The following is a 27,290-nucleotide window of genomic DNA, read 5'->3' on the forward strand; positions in this document are numbered from 1 at the left end:
AAATGTGATTCTACTTCAGCACTTACCATACATTGTGGGAGATGCTCGGGACCTCTACCATGCGCCTTGCCTGGCAATCTGAGCGGCTATTTTGATCAGCTCTGTGAACACATCCAAGTAAAATGCTTACATCAAACCACAAATAGCAGTTTGTGGTATTCAACATCATGCCTCAGTAACACCTGGCTACTACAAGTCAAGGTCACATGCAATGGTCACACGTGGCAGACACTGCTAGCTCTTTACTAAATGTATTTCCTCCCCTTCCTGGGAAACAGTATACGTTTCCCAGCCTCCCTCGCAGTTAGGTGAAGTAATGAGGTTCTAGCTGGTACAAAGTGAGCAGAAGTAATGTATTCCCCTTCCAGGCCAGGCCCATCACCTCCCCTGAGTGCTATTCTATGGTTACTTCCCTTCCAGTTGACTGGGATGGTGACCCCCCAGGGTTGCTAGGAAGAGAAAGTCAGAGAGCTGCTGTCAGCCTGGATCTCTGAGTGAGTGCACGGAGCAGAGCCCCCCGGTGACAGGAACATCCTCCTTTGTCCCTTGAGCAGGAAATAAAGTGCTATTGTGTTTGAGTCATTGTAGTTTGGGGACATATTTCTTGTAGTAGTTAACATTTCCCTAACATGGGCAGGCACTGTGACACAGCCATTGTAGTATAAAGGACGTGTTGGTACAGCCTAAGAAAAACTTTAAGCTTAAAATTAGGGAGTATTGTGCAAAACAGTTGCATTCACCCCCTAGTCTCACCCCATCGGTGACCCTCACCTCTGCATGAATCTAAGAAATAAGGTGAAAGTCAGGGTGTCAATCCCACTCACTGTGAGGTGAGTGCTAAGCTAGTGAGTGACCGTAAGCAGCTGCTCAGCAGACTTCACGCCCTGGAGAGAACGTATACCCACAGAGCTAAAAATTTTACGTCTAAGTTATTTAATTTATTACATGTAGATTCTTCCTTTGTGTTAACAGCCTACCTAAAAATCAAGTTGTCCAACACACACTTTATATATGTTTCCCAATCACACTGTGCTTATTCATTTTTGCATCAGCACGAGTTAGTGTCTAACATTCAGTGAATGTCTCTCAGATATCAAGTAGGGAGGAATTCAAAGAAACGCAAGGCTTGTTTCACTACTCCTTGTGACATTCATAATTACTTCTAGTATCACTCACAAATGAAAACACTTTTTATTCTGGGCAGTCATAATTAGATACTATCCATCAAAAAATAAAACGTTTATAGCTGAGGCATATGCAGCCTGAAGATGAAGTGATATATTAACTTCTTGATCAAATGTCAGAACTTACAGATGAATATGAAACAGACATCAATAATTACAGCTTGTACCGTAGATGTTGGTTTCTAAACCTTTCAGTTCAATGAACAGGTAATAACTGGACAGACACACCTTTCAGATATTAGAAGTGGGAAAAGATTACCTCATTCCATACCCGTCACATAGCTGGCCCCCTGCAGCAATTCAGCAAGAGGCAGCCCATGAGCTCTGGAGGAGATGTGGGCTGGGCCTTCTAGAGTGACACCAGTAAGGACACAGGAGGAACCCCAGGCAGGAGCACCCAGGAGCCAAGGCTTCTCTTGGACACTACCCTCCGTTCCCATCTCAGTCCCTTTTATTCTGTGTTTCCTTAAGAAACCTGGTCTGGATATAAAAGGCATGTACCAAAATTCAATTTTTTTCTAAATTTCCTCCTACTTGGAAAATTCTTATGTTTTACTTGAATCTACAAAGGGAGTTACTAATATTAATAAAAAGATAATTATCCCTCAGCTAATTCTTGATTTTACAAGCATTATCTAAAAACCCAGCGTATCACATGGCACTTAATAGATAGTCCCACCAAAGGCCTGTAGTTGTGTTCCAGGGATCATGGTCACAAGAGCTAGCGTGGCACCACTGCCATATCTGAAGAAATTTTAGCAAAATGAACACATATCTCCAGAATACTCACAGGAGAGTAGGAGGAGATGCTGTTGAAGAAACTGCACACTTCATTTTAACACGAGAGCACAACAGTTTGACTCCTTCCTAAGTTTCTTCATGGCATCTAGATCTTTTACATGCTGCCATGTTCTCGACTGGAGTTGAGAATCCCTTTCCCAGTATGTCTTCGTGCTGATTACAGCTACAACACTGAATGTGTGTGCGCACGTGTGTCGTGTGTCTTTTAAGGTGAGTAACGTGGAGGGAGGATAGGATAAGATAATAAAAACTAAAGAATGCAGCTCTACTCATTTTAACAAAATCTACAGAGCACCCCAACCTCAAAGATGGAAAAATGGATCTCATTGTCTCAGTATGCTACTAAGGTCAAGGATAAATAAATTGATAAAAGAATCTTTTGATAGTTCATTGAAATTTACTCCATGTAGAGTCTACTTTCTAGCAGAAAGTCTCTCACTAATTTAAATCTGAAAACCTAGAAAGATGCTCTGATTATTTCATAATCAAAATTAATTCCTTGGAATGCATGCCCTGGGTTTATAACGACTTAGACTTTTCAAAGCATTTTCAGATCCATTACCATGTTAGAAAGCACTGATACCACAAACACCAATCTACATTTGGTCTTGGAAAAAGATTTTCGTGTACATATTTTGTCCAAATATTACTATTTGTTTCATGAAAGTCAAGGCTAAGACTTTACTAGAGTGTAAATTTTAAGCCAATGAATAAACAGTTGGCTTCAAAAAACATTAAACTGACATGCAAAGCATTTGTTGCTCTGCCAGGTTCTAAAAATAAAAGCGACGTCTGCCAACGTGGAAGAACTTGAGTATTTTGGTTGGTTCTGAATTTGACTACCAGGTTTCACTAAGTTCATTTTCCAAAATGGGGCCTGACGTTAATGTTATACTCTTGTTTCCTTACACAGTACCTCTTAAAACAAACTACTCACAATTGGCATCTTATTTAAATATTAACCTCATATATTTTTTATAGTGTAGCAGGACATACCTTTCTAAAAATGTGGTATCTTTACCTGACAAACGAAAATTTGAACATTTGAAAATCAACCTTCATATTTTAAAAATTAAGTTCAAACTTGTCTTACCGAAGAATAAGCTAAGTTATTAAAATATTTAGATAACATTTTAGACAACAGGTATCAGGGAAATCAGGAGATTTTAAAGGTGCGGTTTTAAGCTGTTAGTCAAGTTCAGGTAACATTTTATTCCTGTCCTTGGCCTGCTCCTCCCTCAGCTGTCTCTCTAAAAAACAATAAGCACGTTTAAAATATGGAGTTTTGAGATTTATGATCAGTCGCAAAAACCTGCTTAACTACTGATTTGCAGTTTTGGCCAAGGTTTTTAAGTCTGTCATCAGAACTAATTACAGCAAACCTGAGATTATATATTCAAACTCTTCTTTTGGTGAAAGAATAGAATGTTCTGCTGAAAATCAGAAACACCCTGAGGGCTCCCAAAGAAGAACGCACTATCAACTTTAATTCTCAGAACCAGTGCTGCAAAGCTCAAAATTACTGTTCTTTAGTAAGGTGTTTTAGCCTGAAGTACTCAAACAGTAAACTGTAGTTACATTAATGCCATACCCATGGCCTGAAACATATTAATCTCAGTTAACAATACCTGACATTTACATTACTAATCTAATTCAGTCATTCTGGTGGTAGTAAATGTACATGTTAAAGCTTCGGGAACTGAAGTTATTACTGATCCAAAAAGAATCTTTATTTCACTGTGACCAGACGGAAAGGACAAATGACTACACTTTGGGGGCAACCTGGGTTTTCTAAGAATAATGTCCCCATTTTAATGCTTTAATGAGTAAAATGTCTAATTCAAATTAAAACAGATTAAAAGTAAAGTGTTCCCAAATGACATGCCAGCAGGGTTAACCCAAGAAAACCAGTCCCTTCCTCTCCCTCAAACCCTCTTCCCATCCCACCCCCTCCTCGGCTGCACTGTTTTAGAGCCTTTCAAAACCCAGGCCCCGAAGAGTGGGGCCTTAGGCGTCATGGCTCCTCTTATCAAATGAATCCCCTGCTACCTGATTCCACCATAATGCCATCTACTCAGGGAAAAAGCTCCCATCCACGTGGGACCTCTGAGTGCGGGAAGTGGGCAACCTCTGGCCCCAGAGCAGGCGGAAGAAGAAGGGTCAGGGGAACTCTGGGTTCAGGGGCTCCCAAATCAGACCCTAAGGGAGGCCACTCCGGCAAGGCCTCAGCACAAGCAGAGTGGGGATGTGCCTGCAGGGGTCACTCACTGCTCTAAGGAAGTGGATCCAGGGGGAAAGGGGGGCAGAGACTGCAGGGAGATGCCTGTGCTGGGGCCCTATGCCTGAGAATACTCATACTACCTGCCTGCTCAAAGCGAACATTTTTCATGTTTCAGACAAAACCACTGGATTGTGTAGCGGATATTTCCCCCATGAAGGATTTTTTCAGAGGAAAATTTCCTATACTCTAAGTCTGTATTCACCTATAAGGAGTCTGAAATAAGATGCTGTAGCTAAGCAGGGTATGATCATATCCACAGAACCCAACAGGGAATATTAAATCATAAAATGTTAGATTTTCCAATATTTAGTCTCTCTCTCCATTATGAGTTCTATAAGAAGGTACACAATCTCTTAAAATCTTGCTTTCTCTATTATACTGGCTTTTGTCACCTAAGTGGAAGCAAGATACTATTTTTGTTCTCGTAAATAGCAATTAGTTGCTCACTTATTCCAGAACACAGAAAAATAAAATATGCCACCCCAAATAAGTAAAATTTGATTAACTGTTTGTAAGTAAATAAAAAAATATGCCACCACAAATAAGTAAAATTTGATTACTGTTTGCCGATTCAGGGGACGCGGGTTCGTGCCCCGGTCCGGGAAGATCCCACATGCCGCGGAGCGGCTGGGCCCGTGAGCCATGGCCGCTGAGCCTGCGCATCCAGAGCCTGTGCTCCGCGACGGGAGAGGCCACAGCAGTGAGAAGCCCGCGTACCACAAAGAAAAATAGAATAAAATAAAACAAAAATAACAAAATAATACTACTAGTAATATCATCATGACTCATTTTCTATGTTCCTGAATTTATATTATCAACCTAGAGAGTTTGTGTCGGACAGCAGACACCTCTGATGAAGGCTGAAGAAGGGAAGAGACCTGATGAAAGCCACAATAAGCAGTCCTTCACCTCCACTGGGCACCAAGAGGAGGTGCCAAAATACCTAGGCCTACCCCCAAATCACAACATCCAGCTGTGGTCTTGTCCATCAGCTTGTGACAATTTCTCAAAGCCCCTTCTAGTTCAGACTACGAAACACACTTTCAGTGAAAACCACTTCCCAGGGCACCAATCCCCGTTATCCTCATTCGCTCACTCAGTCTCTCCAGGAGTGATGGGGAAGAGGAGAAAAAATAATCAAACCATGTTTGTTCTTAGAAGGTTCAGAGTTACACTGTCTTGAGTTATAACTGTCTAATACTATTATACCAATTTCTCTTCTAAGAACTATCTCATAATTTAAAGAACGACATGGCTGAGAGAGAGATTTACGAAGACACTTCCAGGCAGAGAACTTGAATTTAAATCATCCTCTAAATACTACATTCTGTCCTTTTTAAAAACTGTGATATTTAATCTGAAGGTACACAAAAATTAATCAATTGCTTTTATTATGTGACTGTGAAATATCAACTCTACTGTCTCCAATAAAGAACCAATAATTACTTTTATAACATTAAGATAAAGTCATTTGTGAAGACAGTATCTTTCTTGCACTTATGACTAATCCATTATAAACAAATGCCAATCTTAAAAACACAGCTCCAGAATAAGTGCAGTTACACTGAGTACAGATAAGAAAGTACAAGGAGCTCATTGGCTATGCTACACCAAGTGGATGAAAAGTAAAATTGATTTTATACTGGAGGTCTATATAAATAAATAAATAAAATCCTATCTTTTTTTTTCCTGTATGTATGCTTAGATTTCTTGTACAAACAACAGAATGCTCCATTTCATTCACTTCAGCAGGATGAACTCTTTAGAAAAAGACTGAAAAAAGATTTGATAATCAACTTCCAAATTTTATGCTTATTTTTTTCTATTTCCATCAATTTTCCAACATAGTTAACATGAACAGGAAAATCTTTCCAGTAAATTAAGCAACTGAAGACTCAAGTGAAGTCTCAAAGGTCTTGAAGACTCTGGCAAGTCACATATATCCCATGTTGCTTTTGGTTTCCCACCTCTTCTTTGCTTCAAACCTAAAATGAAGAATATGAAAATCCCAATTTATTTCTAAATACTTTCCTGAAGTAACATGTTTACTAAGCGCCAAAGTAAAATAAACTTTAAAAGTTTTCACATACTCCATCAACTACAAATAAACATCGAACAGGAGGAAGAAATGCCTCCATATTTATAATCTGATAAACATTCAGCAAAGATACAAAGAATAAAATGAATAACAATTACACACAAACTGGATTCACCAAATATATCACAGGATTTCTGTAATTCCTATGAATTTAGTAGAATTACTAATTTAAAAAAATCTTGAACTCACCCCCAGGCAAGTTTCTTCTTTTTCCGAGCAACCTGTGAATTTTCAGCATCCTTTTTGGCTTTTACAAAGTTGTGGCAGGCAATCGCTTTGGCAATTTTTACACCAAGCTAAGAATTACACAGGAGGAAAAGTGAAAATAAATATTCTAGCTGATACAAGAATTACAGTGATACAAATACTCGAGAATTTGTGGGTATGAAACCCATGTCGGCGTTGCTTTAGACATGCTAAGAATAGAAATTCTTATGCTCGGCCCCCAAAACCACCGAATTACAACAAATACAAAGATGTAGCTAGCCCCTATTCTCCTAACCTCCCACAGAACTTTATCCCAACTGTACCAGCCTCCCAGTCTCCCAGATGGAACTCCTTCCCACACTAAGGCCCGTCGAGGGTCCACGAGGGCTGTGGATGAAGATCTTGAAGCGCTTTCAGCATTTCAGTAGGCCAGACAGGAATTTACCCCGATAAGGCTGCACAGGCTGACAGAGACATCCAGTTTCTTTGCTCTGGGCTAGAATTACAGAAACTCAGTATGGGTGTACCCGTTATCTCACGCTGATCAGAAGCTCAGATTGGCAGTCATAGATGTGATTAATAAAACACAGGAAAGCTAATTACTACTTCATAAACACAGTTTGTGTGATGGGCAATCGCTTGTCACTCACTGATAGAAAAAGGAATACAAGGGGTGCCAAGAGGCAAAGAGGCGGGGCACCAGGACCACAGTACCGAAGTGTTCCCTCTGCCAGTCGCCCGTGCGTGCATGCTCCCCCCTTACACCCATCTACCCCAGTGCTAGAAGGTTGAAGCAGAACAAAGCCTCCTCTCACCCCACCCCCGGAAGACTTCTCTAACTCAACCCAACAAAGTCTTTATTTCTTTATTTCTCTAGCCCTTCAGCTTCTGTGCCATAACCTATGGTACAGCTCTCTGGCCACAGAGCTGTTCCTCGGTGAGCGTCTCCAGGACAGGCATGGTAATCCCCTAGTTTTGGTGGGCTCTGATTTTAAAAATGCCCACCTATATGGATGGCTCAAAAGTATCTGTTAAGAACCCAGGTTAAACAACAAAGGCTAAAAATCTCTTCCTGGTATTTCTTTCCTTTTCTCTCTCTGTACACAGCCTACTGCATTTCAGTAGCCAGCAGACTTGTGGACAAGAGGCAAGGACCCAGAAGCTGTTCTCAAGTCAAAGTATTACAGCCCAAGGTTTAGGGACCTGCTGGCCAACAGTGAGGCACGGCAGGCAGTCAGGGGCTCGTGTGGAAGGAGAGAAGCCGACTTAGGAAAGTGAGGTTTGACATGCCCGACACTCCTTTCAGCTCATCTTGGAGAACAGTTTCCTTTAGAATGAAACAAACAAGCAGTCATCAAGCACTGACCGGGGTTTATAAATGAGAACAAAAACAGATCTGATTTTTCAGTCTAGGAAAGAATACACATAAAGAAGGTAAGTAAACGGAAGCAATATGACAATCAAGCCGGCGTGCTGAGGTAGTCGACACCAAAAGGAAAGCCACTGAAGGAAGGAGGGTCGATTGTGGCTGTGAGCCCACCTGGGAAAGCAGACCAACTCGGAGCCTTCCTGACGCTCAAGCCAACACTAGCAGCAGCATCTTTTTTCACAAGGACGACATTCATTCAACCAATATCACGAGGGCACAAATGCATTATTTTGCCAGGCACTGTTGCAGGCGCTGCAGATACAGCTGTTAAAAAGAGGGCTTCGGGGGCAGGCGGGGGGGGGGGCAGCTGGGGAGAAGGGGTTGCCAGTTACATCTGACTGCTTCAATCCCGGACCTGTTCTTTTGGCTCTCTTTTCATTTCCAGTTCTTTATTACAGAAAAATTCATATAAGTCAACTATAAAAAAGGTTAAGAATCAAAGGGCTGTAGCATCATCGTCTAAGGAGAAAACGAAGCTCTGGAAGAATGCTCTGGAATCATTTATCACGAAGATGGATTTCCTATCAACTGAAACACCATTCACTTGTCATAAATGTAAAAACATCAAGTTACGCCTGTCTGGTTAGGCTAGTCAAAACTGCAGTAACAAACAAACCCCCAGATCTCAGTGGCTGAACTTTTATTTCGTGTTTCACTTAATGTCAGCTGTGACTGGCAGGTCTCTCCATCTTGTGGTGCCAACATCTCAGCACGTGGCTTTCAAGGCGCTGTGGCAGAGGAGGAGATGGCCAGAGGGTCTCACACTGGCTCCTTAATGCTTTAGTCCAGAAGCGACACACAGCGTTTCTGCTCAAAGCCGTCTGGTCAGAACTACTCACAATTCCACCTGGCTGCGAGGCGGCTGGCCACAGGGGTGCTGGGGGACATCAGGGGAACACTAAATGCACCTAATGAACTGTCTACTGTCATAACATGCAGCTTGCCGCCTGGGTTTAAGAGGTACACTGGGTCTCTCCACATTCGTGTAGGATATTTAGTCTCCTCTCTGTCCCCCACCTCCAAAAGATAAAACACAGAACTCAGTATTTGCCTATCTAATTATATTCCTATGTTTTAGACAGCATATGCAAATTTGAAATATGATATAGTTTTGCCAGGATCACCCCCTAACTAAAGTTCCACTCAGCTAGTTTATCTTATATTTAAATTGAGCCTATACTTTTGAGCATGAAACAAAAATGACCTGAACAATATTTGCCATGTACCATTAACCCCGTGACAAAATTATTTCCTAAAACTGTTGTAAATTAAGATGCAGCTTACAGTTTTAGCTTATTGAAATTTCCCAGTATGGATTTTCTGGTTTGGGGATAGACAAACCGAAGAGCATCTCAGTGTGTCTGGACATTGACCGTGGTCATGTGATTTAAATGGGGCCTCTTCAACATGGTCATATACTCTTACAATGTAAAAGATTTTAGTTTTCTAGCAACACGAAGGACAAACCCAGCACAATCAGCATCACAGTGAAGACTGAGAGCACATATGCCACAGAAGACATAGCACAAACTTGTTAAAAAGAATTCATTACAATGTAAGAAACATGTATTTACATGAGAGGGCTCCATCGCTTTGTAGACTAATTAAATATAGTAAATGATTAGGTACGTAGGCCATACGTTCAAGCAGACCTGTTTGTAGGAAAGGTATATTTTCTAACTGTATTTTGCCTGGGGTTAGGTTCAATGAAATGTTCTTTAACTGATGAACATTAAACAAGCCTGGTCTATGCATTTTACAGAAAGAATCTTTTAGCTTGTAATGATGATGAAAAGTCTTATCAATGTTGTGTCCTTCCCATGCTTAAAATGAATGTTTCACTTATTCCTGTGGAGAAAGTAAAAAGAATGGAAATATTTGGAAATATGGAAGGATCATGAGATCTTCTATAGAAGACACAGTTGAGAAGAAACATGTTTTCTCAGGCAAGATGACCAGCCCAAGTTCCAGAAGATAAAAGAATACCGTGCTATGTTTCCGTATTACAAACAAACAATATAGGCCCACAAGAATCCCCCTTCTGCTTCTCTAAAAAGAAAAATGCATCTTCGTGCCCAATGTAAACATCACAAAAGCTTGGTCAATGGTTTTTATATTAAAAAACTGTTTCAGGTCATCAGATAACTATAGCAACACAATGTGGGAAGAAATTTTTTTAACCAAACAAAAATATATACAGAATTTCTTGCATGTGTAGCCAAAGTATCAGCATTTTCCATATAGAACATCCAATATTTTGCTGCATTTTAATTAAGGTGTCTAAACATTATCACAAAGAACTGCAAATTGGTCAGAGCAAACGGTAAGGAAAATTAAGCTCTAAAGGCTTTTTATCACCATATTTCAGGAACCAAGGGTGTAAAATGTTCTAATTTGGGATATATTAAAAGCCATAAAAGGTCTTTCAAAAAGATTAATGGTACTTTGCTTGGATTTAAGATAAGGGCTTTAGCTGGTTGGAAAAGCAGGGCCCTGGCTGGACCCTTGAGGCATTCATCTTTACAGCCACTTGGAAGATTTGTAAAAGCGTCTGCATAACCTCAAGCAAATGCACCCGGCGACATTTTTTTAATTCCTTTCAATTTTACAGGTTTAGCATGCGTAAATCATATTGGGTTGTAAAATAGATATAATGGCACATCTTGTAACACAGTAGAGATTTTTAAAAGACAAACTCGCAAAATAAAGTTCATTTTTCTTACTAAACCTTGCCCTACTGAAGTTTGCCGGTAATCATTTGAAGCATCTGATTCAAACAGCTTAATCTAGCATCACTGTAAACTTCTTATCCATTTCATAAAATACTTTACTCACCTTTGAATTACTAGCTTGTAACAGATTTATGAAGTTTTCCTCCCTTCTGAACACTTTCAAGGCACTTATTTAAAAATACCAATTATCATACTTTAACTTTTGATGGAATAATAGGTCTCTATGAAAAAATATTTATGCCATTCTCTTTTGTTCTTTAATTAAATGAAAACAGATGTTTTCTGAAGTAAAGCTGAACCATTACTGGAGCACTTAAAGTGTTAAGGTCTTTAATTTCTATATCAGTTTGGTCGACAATTCATGATTGTCTTTACTCGAGCTCAACATTAATGTCAAGCAAGTTACCTAGGAGACGAAAGAGATCAAAGAGACAAAAACCCCTCCAATGTCTGATTAATCAAGCCTGCAAACAGCTTATTTCTTTTCGCCTGCATGCAAGTATGAAAATGAGATTCTGGGAGCCGAACATTGTGCAGATTTGTTCATTCTTATCAGAACAAAGCCAGCGGCAGCTTATTTCATGGATCATTGGCACTGTCATCAGTGCTACACAGAACGGGTGACAGCTCCTCATTTTGAGGCTTGAACAAAATTAGCAAAAAGTCGGCACAAATTAGCCTCTCATCTTTTTGGTAATATGACATTATTCATTTACTTTTTATCCAATTTTTAATTTTTTCCTTGTCAGCTATCCCTTTCTAGTGTCTCCTGCATGGCATCACAAAATGCCTTCTTAGAAACAAGCAGAGAAATAGCCAAAGTTGGAATAACATGCAAAGTTCAAAAAGCAAAGAAGAAAAAGCACTTCCAAGGACTGATGATGCTTTATTTTTTTTTTTTTAGTAACTTTCAAAACTTTGCAAAAATATTAACAGCTCAGAACACCATGCAGTTAAGGAGTTTTATGAAATCGCTAGTATATTTCAATAAAGAAGATGATGTGGCTAATGTATTTCACTCAAACCACAATTTAACATGGCAGGTGCTACAGTAAATTCAGGATGTCTCCACTCGGATTGGTACCTTTCTCTCCACGGTCATACCTGAGATGCCAAAGCTCTGAGGACAGCAAATAAGCTCTGCCATATCCAGTCATTTAAACACTGACTGTAAATCAAGTCTTTCTCTCTCTGTTAGAGGAAACAGCCCAATTTCACTGTCATCTTAAAATGTGCACACACAGGTTTGCATGTTTGTGTACTACTTACATCTATGTTGTATGCACAACTGTACAAACACCTATTATTTATTTTTATACCTACAACTTCATTATCAGTTAAATCCAAATGGTTTTTATTTCAAAGCATAACCCAACAAACCCTGTTTTTAAAATACATTATAAGATATATTTGTATAGACATATTACATATATGTGTATGTGTGTGTGTGTGTGTGTGTATGATTCACCTTGCAATTTATAAAAAAATTTTGTATTTGGTCCATGAGGTATGAGAAGATAGACTTTGATTCATATCCTCAACTCTGATTTCATAGCGGAATAGTTTATATAACACCTGGTTTAATGATAACTGTTAAGGCTTCAAATTATATGTAGATTACAGTATTCCAAAGCGGGGAGTATTCCAATGTTATACCGTTGAAATCACTCCTGGATAGAGACATTTATATTCAAGCAACTTATTCCATTCATAAGGGAAAAAAGCATTAAAAAATTAACCATAAGCTGTTAGATGCTTTACACAGTCCCCATCAGAAAGACAGTTTTTTTAAAGAACTGTAGTACTGTTTTCAGCAATTTCTTTATCTCTGTTCTTCTAAGTAAGAAAGCTTATTAACAAGCTTTGAACTTAAAATCACATTTACAATAATGTGCCATCAACAGTTTTATAAGCTAATTAGAAAAAGATTAATTAATGACTGGCTGCTAATAAAATGGCAATCATGAAGAAAGAAACCATGGGTGCTAAGCTTCAACTACCACCAATTAAGAGCTAATTACAAACAAATTATATATGTGTTTTGCTGTGGGCTTTAATTTACTAAAATGGTTTTAATTAAAAGAGAAAACATGCTGATTAATTGAACTGCAGAAAAAATCTACAGTATAAACTGTGCTTTGTCTGTCTCTTTAATTAGACTTGTAACATCTGAATTTTTTTTTTAAGGTTTGTTAAAAGCACAGATAAACATAATTAAAAGAGAGTATACGGAACACCATTCTAGGTGATCACCCAATCATTCCCCAGAGGTTAAAAGAAAATGTCCTCAGTGCAATGAGATCTAAAAAGCACACCCAGAAGCCTGAGAGGAAAACCCATCCCTCGGTACCATTTTTATTTTTCTCTTGAAGTTGGAGCATTTCTAAAATGCTCCAACTTCAAGGATGTACACCATTTTTTATAGGAAAGAACGTATCTTTAGGTTCCACGTAAAGGAATTCAACTAGGCCTTCCCTCACCTGGATAGGCATAGCAGATTTTCCATACGATGTGCTAATTGTTCATCTATATGAAATAACTGAGTTACTTTTAAGAACTAAGGAGAACAAGGCTTCAAAGAATTAAAATCACCATTTAAAGGTCCCGCATACTATGCACAGACTACAAAATGACACACAGCGGAACATCTAAATTAAAAAACCACTGAGAAATGACCAAAGTTAATGAAAGTGAGTCAGTTCTAGATGATCCTAAATGGAAGCACACACCCCTCCCACCCCTCCCTCCGCGGCAGGCAGAACGCAGCCGGCTTCCCCAGGTGGCTGATCACTGCCAACTAACAAGAGCCTGTTCAGTGAGGGCTTTCTCTCCCTCGTGTCCTAGATTCTCTCCCAATGCTAATCAGTGAAATATACCACAAAGAAACTGGTCCTACACTCTGCTAACTGGAAAGAGAAAAAGAAAGAAAGAAAGAAAAAGTAAGGGATGGAAGTCAGCGTAGGAAAATTTCAAATAGGGGCATAAAACAAATTTTGCCAGAGTTTGCAGGCATTAGATGACTTTGTCTGAAATAATATATTCTTCATATACACCCCTGGTACTAGCAAAAAAGGAAATCTCCTTTCTGTAAAAATAAAATGTTGAAATGGAGATATTTAATTTTAAACTCTTAATATGTACAAATGAGTACTATTTAATGCATTTTTACTTTGTTTACCTTACCTTCAGTGGCTAGAAAACACAATAATTAAGAAAATAGAAAGCACCTGCCAGCCTTCATGGGTTCTAATGATAAATTCTTACAATAGCTAACTGGAATACACGTTCAGCTTCATACCTGAACAAATTGTTTTACCTTTGCAATCATGGCTGTTACGATAGTTCTAAAACTAGTCACAAAAACAGGAAGAAAACAATTTTGCTCTCTGGAATACAGAATAAAGAGTTTAGAACCACACGACTTGCTTCACTATAACGTCTTTCAATTTAGTCTTTTTTTTGTATGTGATGCAAACACCCTTCCTAAAATACCGAAGCTCTGAAAACAGCACTGATGAGAAGTAACTTCAAACTGATCAAGTTTGGCAGCATCTCTATCTCAAAAATGTAAACAGATGTTTCAATTCTGAACTCTAGATATGAGAATGCTCCAGGTACTTTTTGATGGATAAATCTGTCAAAATTGTACTATTTGGGGCAGGGTTTTTTTCTTTTTTGCGCGCGGGGCGGGGGGGGGCGGGCAGTGAATTCAAGCTCTTATTCCATCAGACAACATAGCATGTACATCGACATAAAATTAATAACCAAAATGAAAAGGGTGAATTGTAGCCAGAATCCTCCCAGGGAAGCTAAAGCCTAACAACGAACGGTACTGGAAAAGTTCTGAATGCTAGGGCCAAGTGCTGTAGCATCTGAAATATTTCTGAGAAAGGACCACTTCTCACATGTTAACATAAAATACAGATGCTATCTCCTCAAATGTGTGTGTGTGTGTGTGTGTGTGTGTGTGTGTGTGTGTGTGTGTGTGTGTATCCCTCTCCAATGAGAATGCCTTCAGATTTTCTAGGAAATGGCTCTAAAAATAGAACTTAGGCAAATTAATAATCTGCCCAAATTTAGAGAGCATTTAATGTACTGAGCTAGGAAAGAATACAACTCAATCAATTCAAACATTAGTTTCTAAAAAGGCCACTCCTACCTTTGTTATTTAAATATTAACAAACTATTACTATTTCAACATTATTAAGTTTACCTATGTTTAGAATCCAAAAATCTAGGTAGTCTATTTAGTAAATTTAATAAAGTTAAAATTAAATTCTCAGTTTAATTCATACTGCCAATGTAATATTTATCTATATCTATAAAAAGAATACTATCAAAGTGAGATACTTTTTTAAAATCATTTTATACTTGTGATACCTTGGTTAGGTTCTAAATAAATACTATACTTAACAGCACTAAAGGCTGAAGTCATTGCCTTAGGCCTCCATCCAGAAGTTGCAGCAAAAGAGCTTTAAAATGTGAAACATTATATTCATTACTCCAAACTGAAAGGTTTTGGCCTTAGCAAAGATGGTAGCAGATTATAACCAAAATATCTCAGATGGGAATATTAAAACCTTGCAAATTATTTTTTTAATGACTATTCTAAGTTATACGAAATGGTTATAACATTACAACATGAAGTATGTACTGATGTTTTCAAGGAATTAAGTTTAGCTGGTGCTGCCGAAGGCCATCCTATTTGAGTCACTTACAGAAAAGGCAACCTTTAAGGGCATGAGGTATACAAAGCGCAAACCAAATTCACAGGCCACCTCCCTTCCCCGCTCATTTCTGCCCTGACATTGTACAGCTATAATTGAAAGCAACAGACGTAGCTAACGTAGGTGTGACTCATTCGACGGGAGAAACTCACTGTCTGCTGCCAAACCACGCTGGTTTTTATCTACAGCTGGCTACCACGAAGACGCCTAGAGAAAAATTCTCTTTCCAAAATGGGAGATTCAGCTGAAGTGCAGCTTACTTTATTAAATCTAGGCTTTAGCACTTAATTTTGAGATACTTGTTTCTCCTGGTTTCTACAAATTGGTATGATCTGGATTGTAACGAAGATGGTGTGCCAGAAAAGGCAAGCACCAAAGGACGGCATTTTCGAGGATCACTATCAATGAACGGAATGTCCTTCCAATTCAGGCCTGAGGTTAACAAGCTACGAATGTGCTCAGACACCTGTGTGCATGTGCGTGTGTGAATGTACACGTATGACATATATATATAAATAGTATTGTTTAAAAAAAGAACTTTTGTTTTCAAATTAGAACAGTTTCATCAGTATGACACAAACCCAAGTGTACTTTTCCACTTTAGCTCTCCTCCAAGACTGTTAACAACAAGGAAGGATTTAATCAACAGGACTTTTCCACTTTAGCTCTCCTCCAAGATTGTTAACAACAAAGAAGGATTTAATCAACAGGAGGGACAGTCCCAAAGCAACCACATTACTACACGGCAAAACCAAACTTGATAGCACAATCTAGCTTTCCAACATGTGAACCTGAGCCATCCCCCAAACCAGATTAAATACATCTTTAACGTCATCATTAATTTAAGGGAATATGATTCTGGAAAAATATATGCTTGCTGTGTCATAATGCTAGTGCACTGACAGCTTTGTTCTGGCATGCCAGTTTGTTCTGTTTTGTTTTGCCCTGTTTTGAGGAACTGTTTTCAAGGCCCATTCTCAGACATGGCTCTTCTTTTGGCTTCACTTTTCTCAATACTGATGTCGCCCTATTGGTTTCACAGGCTTATAAATGTTAAACATCGAAAATTAGTTTCACTTATTATGGTTGGAAAAGGCTTTAAGAACTCTGGGGTCTGTGCCTCTGAGCAAAGGCTTTATCAGCAAGTCCCAGTCACTGCTTCTTAAAAAGAAGAAAACGGTACTGATTAAAAACCCATATACCTGATTTCCAAAAGGACACCTACCATGCACATATACATTTAATTCATAAAGGGTTTCTGCCCCAAACTCACAATTACTTACTTCGCAAAATCCCATCTTTCATATCCACAGTGATTCGCACCAAGGAGATAAACATGAGAAACTAAACCTCAAACTAAACTATTCATTCAAGAATTCCATCTTGATTACTTTAGTTATTCTTCGCGGGTGTTTAATTAACACGGCATCAGTATCTCTCCAATGTCTGTGTCTGACCAGCAAAAACTTTCCAGATGTTTTTCCACTTATACATGTAAAAGAATAGGGCCCAAATTATTGTTTTTCCTTTTAATCAGAATTCTTTAACCCCACACTACATACATTTCTTTTACTAGAACAAAGCATTATACTTGTATGGAAGTAAAAAGAACACTTGGGGAAAATGTTTACTATCCTTACAAGTGCTAAAAATAGTATAAATTCCTAAAGCAATCTCATTCATATGTCATGAAGTGTGACAGGAAATAACAACTCTTAAAATGGAAAATACCTGGCCAGTGTTATGCAATTCCCATTTCTAAAATAGCAGTCTGACAAAACAAAACACAGAAATTTAATATTCTCAAAGGAAACACAGATTTCTGAGGCCTCGGAGGCACTACTTCTGTTCCCTCTGACAAGCAGCTTCCTGCGGCAGGGAAAGGAGAGCTCACGCGTGGCCACTGATGAGGCAGACAAGGAGGGAGTGAACATGCAACCCTGGTGGACGCAAGGCCACTGCAACCCCAGCCCTCCCAGCGCATCACTTAGGGAAACTATATCCAATTCCCAATTGACCAGGTTACTGAGAGATTTAGTATAGATACATAAAAGATTCTAGAATCCGGTATCTCACTGAAGGCACATTTTAGATCTGATTTGCCAGGTAAAGATGATAAGTACAATCAAATAATGTTTTCAAGATCTTACTATAATAATAATTGTCTTGAGCAGGAAAACAATCAGCAGTGAATATTGAAACTAGCAAGTAAAGAACAGTGAGGAAAAGCATATTTACAGTCTCAAATCATCTCCCATCTCTCCATACGATACTCATAATTATATAGGGAAGAACAGTAACGTTATAGAGGGGAAACCTGGAGACACCACCTTACCCAAATAATCAAAGGAACATAAGCAATAAATTGGACAAATAGATATCACATGCCTCCTGATATCCTGCACTGAGAAGGACACACTATCATGTCTGTGATCTTCCTGCCAAAAAATGCATAACCTGAATCTAATCATGAGGAAGCATCAGACAAACAAAAACTGAGGGGCATCCTACAACATAAGTGGCCTCTACTCTCCAAAAATACTAAGGTCCTGAGAAACAAAGACAGACTGAGGAAACATTCCAGATTAAAGAAGACTAAAAAGACATGACCAGAAAAAAAATTTTCTTTTGCTATAAAGGAAATCAGTGACATATTTGGTAAATCTAAATAAGGTACATAAATTAGAAAGAATGGTAAAGCAAATGTTAACTGTTAACATTTTGCAAATTTTGCAACTTTCTGAAAGTTTGAAATTATTTCAAGATAAAAGATTTTTTAAAAAAAAATCAAAGTGTTCAACTCTTAAAATTTTAGCATTACTAACTTTACCTAAAAGGAACACAGTGCTGCAGTAAAGTAAATGCTTCTCTCTGAATTCCCCTGGCCTCTGGTATGGGTGCTAAAAAACAGAAAAAAGACAGAAAAATAGCCAGCCATGGATGGATCATGGGCAGCCCACATTCTAACGTTATAGACCAGGGCTGGCATTACTCTTTCTTCCTTTAGCAAAGCAAAGATCTGAGGAAACTTAGTGACTGAAGAAGCCACTACAATAACTAACAGCTAACACTGAAATCCTACTGAGTTTGTGGTACCATTCAACACACCATCAAATTCACTGCATTCAAATGTAATACCTGAATCTTTCTACTTGGAAAGAGAATAATAAAATGCTATTATACTCAATGAATGCTATAATCAATGAAATCAAAATATGGTTATTTTAAAGATGAAAAGAGCAATTTTCAAACTGAAAGCACAAGAATATCATAGGCTAGGAGGGATGAATGAATCTTACCAAAAAAAAAAAAAAACCCTTTTTTAAAATCTCACATTTTTGAAAGGTCGCATAACTGCCATTTATGCTGCTTCTTACCAAGGTCCCAAACTCAAGCTCACAGCTTCCTAATTTTCTTTAGATTAGCCATTAATAAATGCACATACATATACATAAACATTATAAATGGAAGTATCAATATCTAATGTGACAACTGATTTTAAGGCTTAGGGGGAAAAAAAAGATAACCTGTGAATCCCTAAGCCTTGCTTCTGAACTGGTTTTCTCCCCTACATGAAAGTATAAATCCCACAAGATACTTGTGGCCAGCAACCAAATAGAGAAAACAAACAAGCCAACATACAGCCACCAATGGTAGATGTTTTGACATCAGCGGATGTAAGAGTGGAATGGTGTTTCCATAGAAGAATTTACTGAAATAGTAATTTCACCACTAGTCTTAGTTTAGAAAAAATGTTCACAAAAATGTGAATAAGAAAGATCAGTGCACGTGCCAAGAGTTTACACAGGTGACCGATGATATTCTCTATGTAATTAAACACCATGGAGTAGTTATAGTTTAAGAATGAGGCAAAGCAGGTAGGGATATATTAAAAAAGAAAGCTTTGATAGAGCTTTCTTCCTAGAAACTAGGACAAAAAAGATTTACAAAACAACGACAAAAAAACATATGCCAATTATGAGCTCTTTATGTGTGACTTTACCTAGCGATACCTGGCAGTCATTCCTAATTGGAGGAATATTCCTCCCAGAGGGTGCAAGTGAGAACCTTCTGATGCCTTGGTACTTGGAAAAAGAATATTCAATATACCTATTAGTTTTATACTATAGACTACAGGTTTTAAAAAAAAGGCTGAAAATTCTTTAGGGTTGAGGCAACTACTTAGAATATGCAGTAAGAAAGCATTCTGGGGAGCAAGGGTTAGGAACATGTTGAGAGGTGTGACATTAGAACACACGGCTGCCCTCAGGGAGAGTTAAACTGAGTTAAAGATGCAAATGGAAAAAGAAAGCTAGCCTTTTAATCATAACTGGCAAAAAGCTCTCTGAACTAGATGAAATCTAGGGGTTGAATATTAATCATGGATTATTTCCAGCACAAGATTTAGATCAGAATAATTTAATAACATTAAAGACAAAAATAAAACCCAGCATTTCGAAATAAAAGGTGGATTTAAGAGGGAAGAAAACGGACAGAAAGGAAAATCTTAGGTCAAATATTTGAAAACTGAACTTACTCATGATCACAGAAAGAACATACACTCATTTTAGAAGATCTGGAAGCACAGAAGAGTGCCATCAGTTGGGCTGACTCACCTCTCGAGTAGCTAGCTGATTGCTGAGCTCCTCAGCCTTCTCAATGTTCCACTCTTCCACAGCCTGGTCTATGCTCTTTTCAAGGCCCGACTAGAAAGAAAAGAAACCTAAAAGTTAGAGGCAAGAAAGAAAGGCAAACATTTGCTAGTAAAGACTACGTCACAGGACCACACCAAACACATTACATATTTAGACTACTTAATTTTCACAATGATCGTATACGGTAGTTGGTACCACTCCCATTTACTGATGAGAAGGTGGTTCAGAGGTATTAAATAACTTCGCCAAGGTCAGGTCATTTCTTGAACTAAGAAAAAGGAGATGCAAATCCAAACTTCTGTGACCCTAAGGACTACGCTTTCCCTTAATAACAATATAATGCTAATGATAATAAGTTAGAAATTATGGCATGCTTATTATGTGGTACACCCTGTGCTTAGTACTATAAGAAAGCTCATTTAATCCACATAACAACTCAATGACATTATACCGTTATCCTGTTTTGAACATGAGGAAACAGAAGCTTAGACTCACTAATTTGGCCAAGGTCACAGCGTCTGTAAATGTTAAAGCCACCATCACATGAATCTAGGTTTGCCCAGAGCCTGTATTCTAAACCACCATTTTCCTCTGCCTCTTTTCACTATGGCCTATTCCTGTAACTTGAGACTTTCATTCAACAGCCCCTCCTAGTCTCTGACGATGGGATGGGTACTAAGTTGGATATTAAACATGGGAAGAAAGTTATATATAAGAATGATTGTACTTTCCTATGGAAATGTTATTTACTAGTTGAAGATACTTCAGGAAATCACAATGAAAATTTTCATGGGATCACCAAACAGGCTGTGTAGGATACATCATACTTTATGGAAAGATGCTTCTTAGAGTTAAATAACTGAGTTTTAGCTTATGGAAATAGTTACTAAAGAAAATATAACTTTTTAAAAATAGTCTAATATATGCTTCTTAGAAGAAAATTTTATCCCAACGATGGCTTATCTAGTGTATCTTCCACATTTTCAGTTAATGGACTTCTCCCTCCTTGGCCTAATAAAAGAAGTCCAGGGAATGTCTCTTCCAGCAGTATACTGCTTGTTTATACCAGTCAACTAAGAGAAACTTTGCTCCCATGTAGCCTTTATTGAAACAAGATTTTTAAAATGCCCACACAAAATCTGCCTAAAACGATTTTTGGAAACAAAGACCAGCAAGGTTGTCACTGATGTCTGTGTTAAAGTGAAGACTGTTCCTTCTCACAATCCCTCATTCGACAGCCCAAGGGCCTGGAGGATGATTAGGCTTCTTTTACTTGCTCCCGACTGGAGCCTGAGACTGGCATTCAATAGCCTCTCAGAGCCTCAGAGCCCAGGCCGTGCTGCTCTACTGCCCTTTTCCCATTCTGGTCCTGTGATCATCCACCAGTCTCCAGAAATTTCTCTTTTTTGTATTTCTGCAGAATTCTTCTCCTGATAGTCCAAACAATGTCCTGGACTCACTCTTCCAACATCCTTCATTTTCAGCGCCTGTTAAATAACACCCCACCCCAGAATCTATACTCAAGGCCAGGGATTCTCCAAGTGTGGTCTGTGTACCAGGTCAGGTCTGCGAGTGATGCCAGTCTAGGAACTGAGCTTGTGCCAGTGCGCAAATCAATTACATGACTACGCACAGGTCTGTCTAGCTGACTTTGTTTAGGGGAGGAAGGGTGTGGGATGGGGACAACAAGACTTTCTCAAACAAGGAAGTAGTACACTGAGTTACACTCAGGCACAAGTTCTTTATTTCCTGGAAGCCCAATACTTTGAATACGCTTGCTCTAGGCCATGTAAGAGCTTTACAATCTAGGATTCTCTCTAAACACAAGATTCTGTCCTTCCACTTACCCCAAGTCCTCGGAGCCAGTGAACCGGCCTTGTCTTCATTTGGAACCCCATACTCTGTCACCATCGTATTTATTCTCACAGTCCTTCAGCCCCTTCCTGGAGTCTCCTATCCTGCCTCTCTGGCCTGCAACCCATGACTAACCTTTTCAAACTAGACTCTAGGCCAAAAGTTCTCAAAGTCTGAGTCTGGACCAGCAGCATTAGCACTACTTGAGAACTTGTTAAAAATTCAAATTTGAATCAGAAACTCTGGGGTTGGGGCCCAGAAATTCATTGATTCTAACCAGGCTAAAGTTTGAGAACCACTGACCTAAGCAATACCTTAGGCAACTAAGCAACTTTCTCCAACATCACATCTTGTTTTGGTTGTTCCCAACCACTTGTTTCCACTACTTTAACATCTAGGTGTCCCAGCAAAGTCAGAGAAAATCAAATGACTCAATTCACTGGCTTTACTAAATGCTCCTTTTCAAACTCAGCTGGGTGGGCTCTCAGTTCTGCCCTTGAAAGTTCCCACACTCCTTTAAGAAGTTGTTGCATGTCTTTTTCATTTTTTCAAATACCCTCAACCCTACCTCCTTCCTTTTCAGCAGATTATAACTCTACCCCTACTTCATGAGAGGCTGAGGTGGTGGGAGAGAGGGAAGAGGATAACCAAGGGTACGTATGTACTTTCTATAATCTTCCTCTCACCCGCTTCTCACTTACTCTGTTCTTCCATCCTTATTGCCTCCAAGAAAGAATCATCTCTCTTCCCAAGACTTATCCCACCTCCTGTGCTCATCATAATTCCACCTGCTTACATGTTATCCAGAACCCTTCTCTTTAAATTTTCTCCTCTCTCTCTCTTTTCTCCATCTTTCTCTCATCCTATAAATAAGCTTGTCCTCCCCAATCTGGACCAGGGGCTGGATGAGATGACACAGCTCACCTCCCTCAAACTGATTTTTTCTTATGTCGGTACTTCATCTCTCTCGAAAGCAGTATATCAGTTGTCCCGTGTCATCTCCCATTCTTCTCTATTCCTTCTGTCCTCATCATTCCTCTGAAACTGCTCCCTCTACAGTCATAAATGATACCATTTGTCCTCCCATCATCTGTCAACTACATCCTCATTCTTAAAACTATCTCCCCAAATGTCTATCTTAACTCTCCTCTGATGCCCCTTATCTCCTCCTGTTGTCCCCTAATTATAGCCGTCCTCAAGGTTCTGTGATTGGCCCCCTTTTCTTCTTACTCTTCCCTCTCCTCAGTATTATACTCGATCCTAGGCCTTCAATTATTTCTTATAAGCTGCCTTGTATCTCTAAATAATTCAAAACACCTGACCTCTCCCCCATACTAAGACCTGTGTCTCCAGCTGCTTGCTAGTCATCTTCATGTTGAAGGCCTTGCAGAGGCAGGGTCTTCCATGTTTATCATGTGGAAAAGCAAGCTCATCAATTCCTGCCCCGACTCTCCTTCAGGGGTGACCCCTAGTCACCCCGGAGAGAATCCTCCGTTATATTCAACGCCTCCGATCCCTGGCTCTTATTTTCACTCTACTTTTGTAGTGTTTCTCATGTCTCCCTTCTGTGCTTCCTCAGGGCCTCATCACCTCTTGCTTGTAAGGTTTCAACCCTCGTCAAACCAGTCTTGTGTTTGCCTAAAGCAGATCCCATGTCATTACCCAGCTCCAAACACTATTACTTCTTTCCTCGTTTTGAATAGCACCCAAATCCCTTCAGAACAGGGTCCCCAAATGCTTTCTCAGCCCCATCTTGGGCAAGGCTGTACTTCCTATGCTCTGGCCACATTTACCAGTCTCTTCATACTCCCTGTGCCTCTGGATGTGTTTCTCTTTGAAAAATCTTAACCACCCTTGTAAGTCTCATGTCGGATGTTACCTTCTCTATCTCTGCAGGTTCCCTCACGCCTATACACCCGCTGACCCCACAGCACCCTCCCCGATGCCCAGTACCTAACCGCTCCCTGCTTGCTGCTGTGCCTGCATGCCACGTCTCTCTCCAGCACTTTCAACTCAGCAACCTAACAGCATCCATTCTCCAGCCTGTCCTGCTTATTCCACATAATAGGTCTGCTTCTTTCCCTCTAATTATTTAGGCTTCCTGAGATTATTTAGGACCTGGGTGCTGTACACCTTTACTCCAGGCCCTAGGATAATGCAGATCTCTTTTTACCACCAATGCCCAGGAACTAAACCAGCAGTCTGCTTATTTAGCGAGGCATTTCGCTGCAGCAACTAGCTAACTTAACTCCCTTTGGTTGCCACAGAGCCACAGCTTACGGTTAATGTCACAAAGTGGAAAACAAGAACATTCCCCTTTTCTGGAAACTTATATGAACTGCTGGGCCGATAGGTATAATTTTCACTTAAAAATAAATTAGCTAAAATTACAAATCTCTCTCTCCACCATCAACTAACTCCCATTCCCCCAGCCATTCCAAGCAGCATCTAATATAGTGGAAAGAGTGCTGGACCAGGAGTCAGAGGACACAGTCACAGCGCCAGGTAAAGGAGGTACTTAACTCATAAGGCTCCGTTTCTTTAAAGAAAATGAGAGAATCAGCTTGGATGACCAAAATTCTCTCCTAGAAATAAAATCCGAGAATTCCACTTACATGGTCAACTTTGATTTTAGCTCTTTTAAAAGTTTTTTTTTTTATTTCAACAAAGTTTTGCTACACATGACTTTCTTTTTTTCCTCCCTTTTCTTTTTTCTTTCTTTCTTTTTTTTTTAGCAATTTATTTAAGTAAAATATAATAGTTCTTTTTGGCTCTGAAAAATTTCTGGTTCCACAGGCACACCCAAACTCTCTGCTTCTATAAGAAGATACTAACATTCCAAATATTTTCAAAATGCTCATGTTAAAACAAACAAAAAAAAAACCCTGAGGTAAAACATTTCCATCACCTTAAGACTAAAAGTTAGTAATAGTTTATAAAGAACATGGTTGCTGAGGTCAGACCTGGGTTCAAATTATAGCTCCTCTACTTACTGGCCAAGAAACCCTGGGTTTTGTCCCTAAACCTCTATAAGGTTGCAGTTATCTCACCTGTAAAATGAGAATAATGCCACATTCTTTGCAAAGTTATGGTAAAGGTTAAAAAAAAAAAAAAGTAAAATACCTAGCAAAGTTTTTAGATCATAGAAGTCATTCAATAAATAAGCTATTTATATTATATCTATCAGGATACCATTAAAACAAAAAGAAGGTTCAGCTCTATATTACTACAGACCTCATTATAGTTTGTCAAGGGCTCAGACCCAAGTATAAGACCCAAGGTTTCAACTTTGAGTCAGTAAGTAGTCTCATGAAATAAGATTTGAGTATTAAAGCTTTCTAAAAGTCTTAAGTTGGACCCCAGAGTAACCTTTATTGGAATTATCTAGGGCATCTTTCATACCACAGGAGTGGCAGGGGGCACAGAAGCACTGCTGATACTCTGCAGGTCCTCAGCATGCTCCTAAGAGGCCTTCTGGCAGGAATCGAAATTTAGCTTCAGATATACCTCAGTACAGACAAACTTAGGGATGGCAACTTGGTCCCAGGTGGAATATCATCTAAGCCCAGTATCTGACAGGTTCCCATGAGGCAATAAGTAAGCTCTTATTAACAGTTTTGTTGCAGACGTCAAGGCAGTACTATAAATATCTAAGAAATTTATGGGTATTAGGTTTAACATTAAGGAGTAACCATCCATATATGTGTAGCAAAATCTCTTTTAACATACCGATTAAAGCTCTTTAAGTCAAACTGTAACAATATATTTCTAGAGAAATTTTGCTATTAAATATTTATTCAGATAACATATTCCATTTTCAAACCTTAATACAAATGAAGTGTCCACTCAAGTTTGTTGTTCTATGATTAGACCTAAATACCTAGGGGAAAAAATTAGGTAATCTCTCCATAAAGGAGGAAGAAAAAAAAGAACTAAGAATTAAGTGCTACTACTTTTACATAAAAATCACGCCTACCTAAATTATTTGAATCAGGTAAGTAAAAAACTAAGTTGGACTGTTACTTCAGAAAAATCTAGATTTGGGACTATTTTACTTTTCAACCTGCTCTGTTTTCTTAGACAAATCATGCTAGGCTTCAGTTTCTTCATCTGTATTGTGAGAATAATACTGGCCATACTACCCACCCAACGGGGATCACATAAGGATGACGAGAGAATGGTTTGTACCTGATCCCAGGGGAACAACATGGTACCTCTACACCCCACCATCCACCCAACCCACCCAACACCCACCTACTCAAGGCAACCAGCCTGTGATCTTTGTATTGGCGCTCCGTGTAAGATTCTAGTAAGAAAGAGTATTCTGCTAAAAAAATAAGTTTGAAAAAAGCCATACTATACAATAGCAGCTTCCTCTCACAAACAACTAAAAATTATCAAAGACATTGTGCAGTTACTCTCAAAATTTTTAAAAGTACCTCTGGTTTTTCTTGCCAAAAAGTATCCATTAAGTATACATAAAACTACTTTCAAAAATGACTGCTGACTAATCAAACTGATTCAACTAAAGAATACTTGAGACATTTATAATGAAATTAATGAGTAAAATTTATTCTAAAGAAATTCCCACATAGACACAAAATAATTGTTATGATTACAGAATTATTGATAAGTGCCAGAACTGCTGCCATTAACACAATTATAGCTGTATTTAATACAAAGAACACTTTAAAACAGCTTTGGATATTAGGAAGATTACATTTTAAAAATATAAGTCTCTCTGCACTGTCAGGGAAGCAGGTGACAGCAGTGTTGTAAATACACATCCTTGGTTGAGCAACAGTTTTGGCTTGGCAGTGGAGAAAGAAAGAAAGAGAGAGAGAGACAGAGGAGAGAGAGAGAGAGAAGGAAGGAAGGAAAGGAGGGAGGGAGGGAGGAAGGAAGGAGAGAGAGAGAAGGAAGGAAGGAAGGAAGGAAGGAAGGAAGGAAGGAAGGAAGGAAGGAAGGAAGGAAGAAAAAGAGAGAAAAAGAAAAGAAGGAAAAGAATAAAAAAGAAAAAGGGGGCTTCCCTGGTGGCGCAGTGGTTGAGAGTCCGCCTGCCGATGCAGGGGACACGGGTTCATGCCCCGGTACGGGAAGATCCCACATGCTGCGGAGTGGCTGGGCCGGTGAGCCATGGCCGCTGGGCCTGCATGTCCGGAGTCTGTGCTCCGCAATGGGAGAGGCCACAGCAGTGAGAGGCCCACGTACCGCAAAAAAAAAAAAAAAAAAAAAAAAAAAAAAAAAAAAAAAAAAAAAAAAGAAAAAGGACTACACGATAGATGTAAGAAGTTTGTTTTGTTTTACCATTCTTGAGAGTTG

The 27,290-nt window shown here is 39.0% G+C and overlaps 1 protein-coding gene across 8 annotated transcripts in view; it reads right to left on the reverse strand.

Moving 5' to 3' along the window:
* FAM204A (family with sequence similarity 204 member A) overlaps nucleotides 1-27,290 on the reverse strand; it is a 97,856-nt gene that overhangs the window by 60,044 nt on the left and 10,522 nt on the right. For 5 of the 8 annotated variants that reach the window (XM_027112721.1, XM_027112720.1, XM_027112717.1 and 2 more), the window contains exons 6-8: nucleotides 20,076-20,165; nucleotides 6,554-6,660; nucleotides 6,051-6,251 (exon numbers count right to left, since the gene is read on the reverse strand). In XM_027112721.1, the coding sequence (XP_026968522.1) occupies nucleotides 6,200-6,251; nucleotides 6,554-6,660; nucleotides 20,076-20,165 (249 nt within the window). In that variant the 3' untranslated portion in view covers nucleotides 6,051-6,199. The other 3 variants (XM_027112718.1, XM_027112716.1, XM_027112719.1) reach the window with 3 other exon arrangements.

This window comes from Aethalodelphis obliquidens, unplaced genomic scaffold, assembly GCF_003676395.1.
Source record: "Aethalodelphis obliquidens isolate GAN/ISIS:26980383/991018 unplaced genomic scaffold, ASM367639v1 scaffold11, whole genome shotgun sequence".
NCBI classification, from domain to species: domain Eukaryota; kingdom Metazoa; phylum Chordata; class Mammalia; order Artiodactyla; family Delphinidae; genus Aethalodelphis; species Aethalodelphis obliquidens.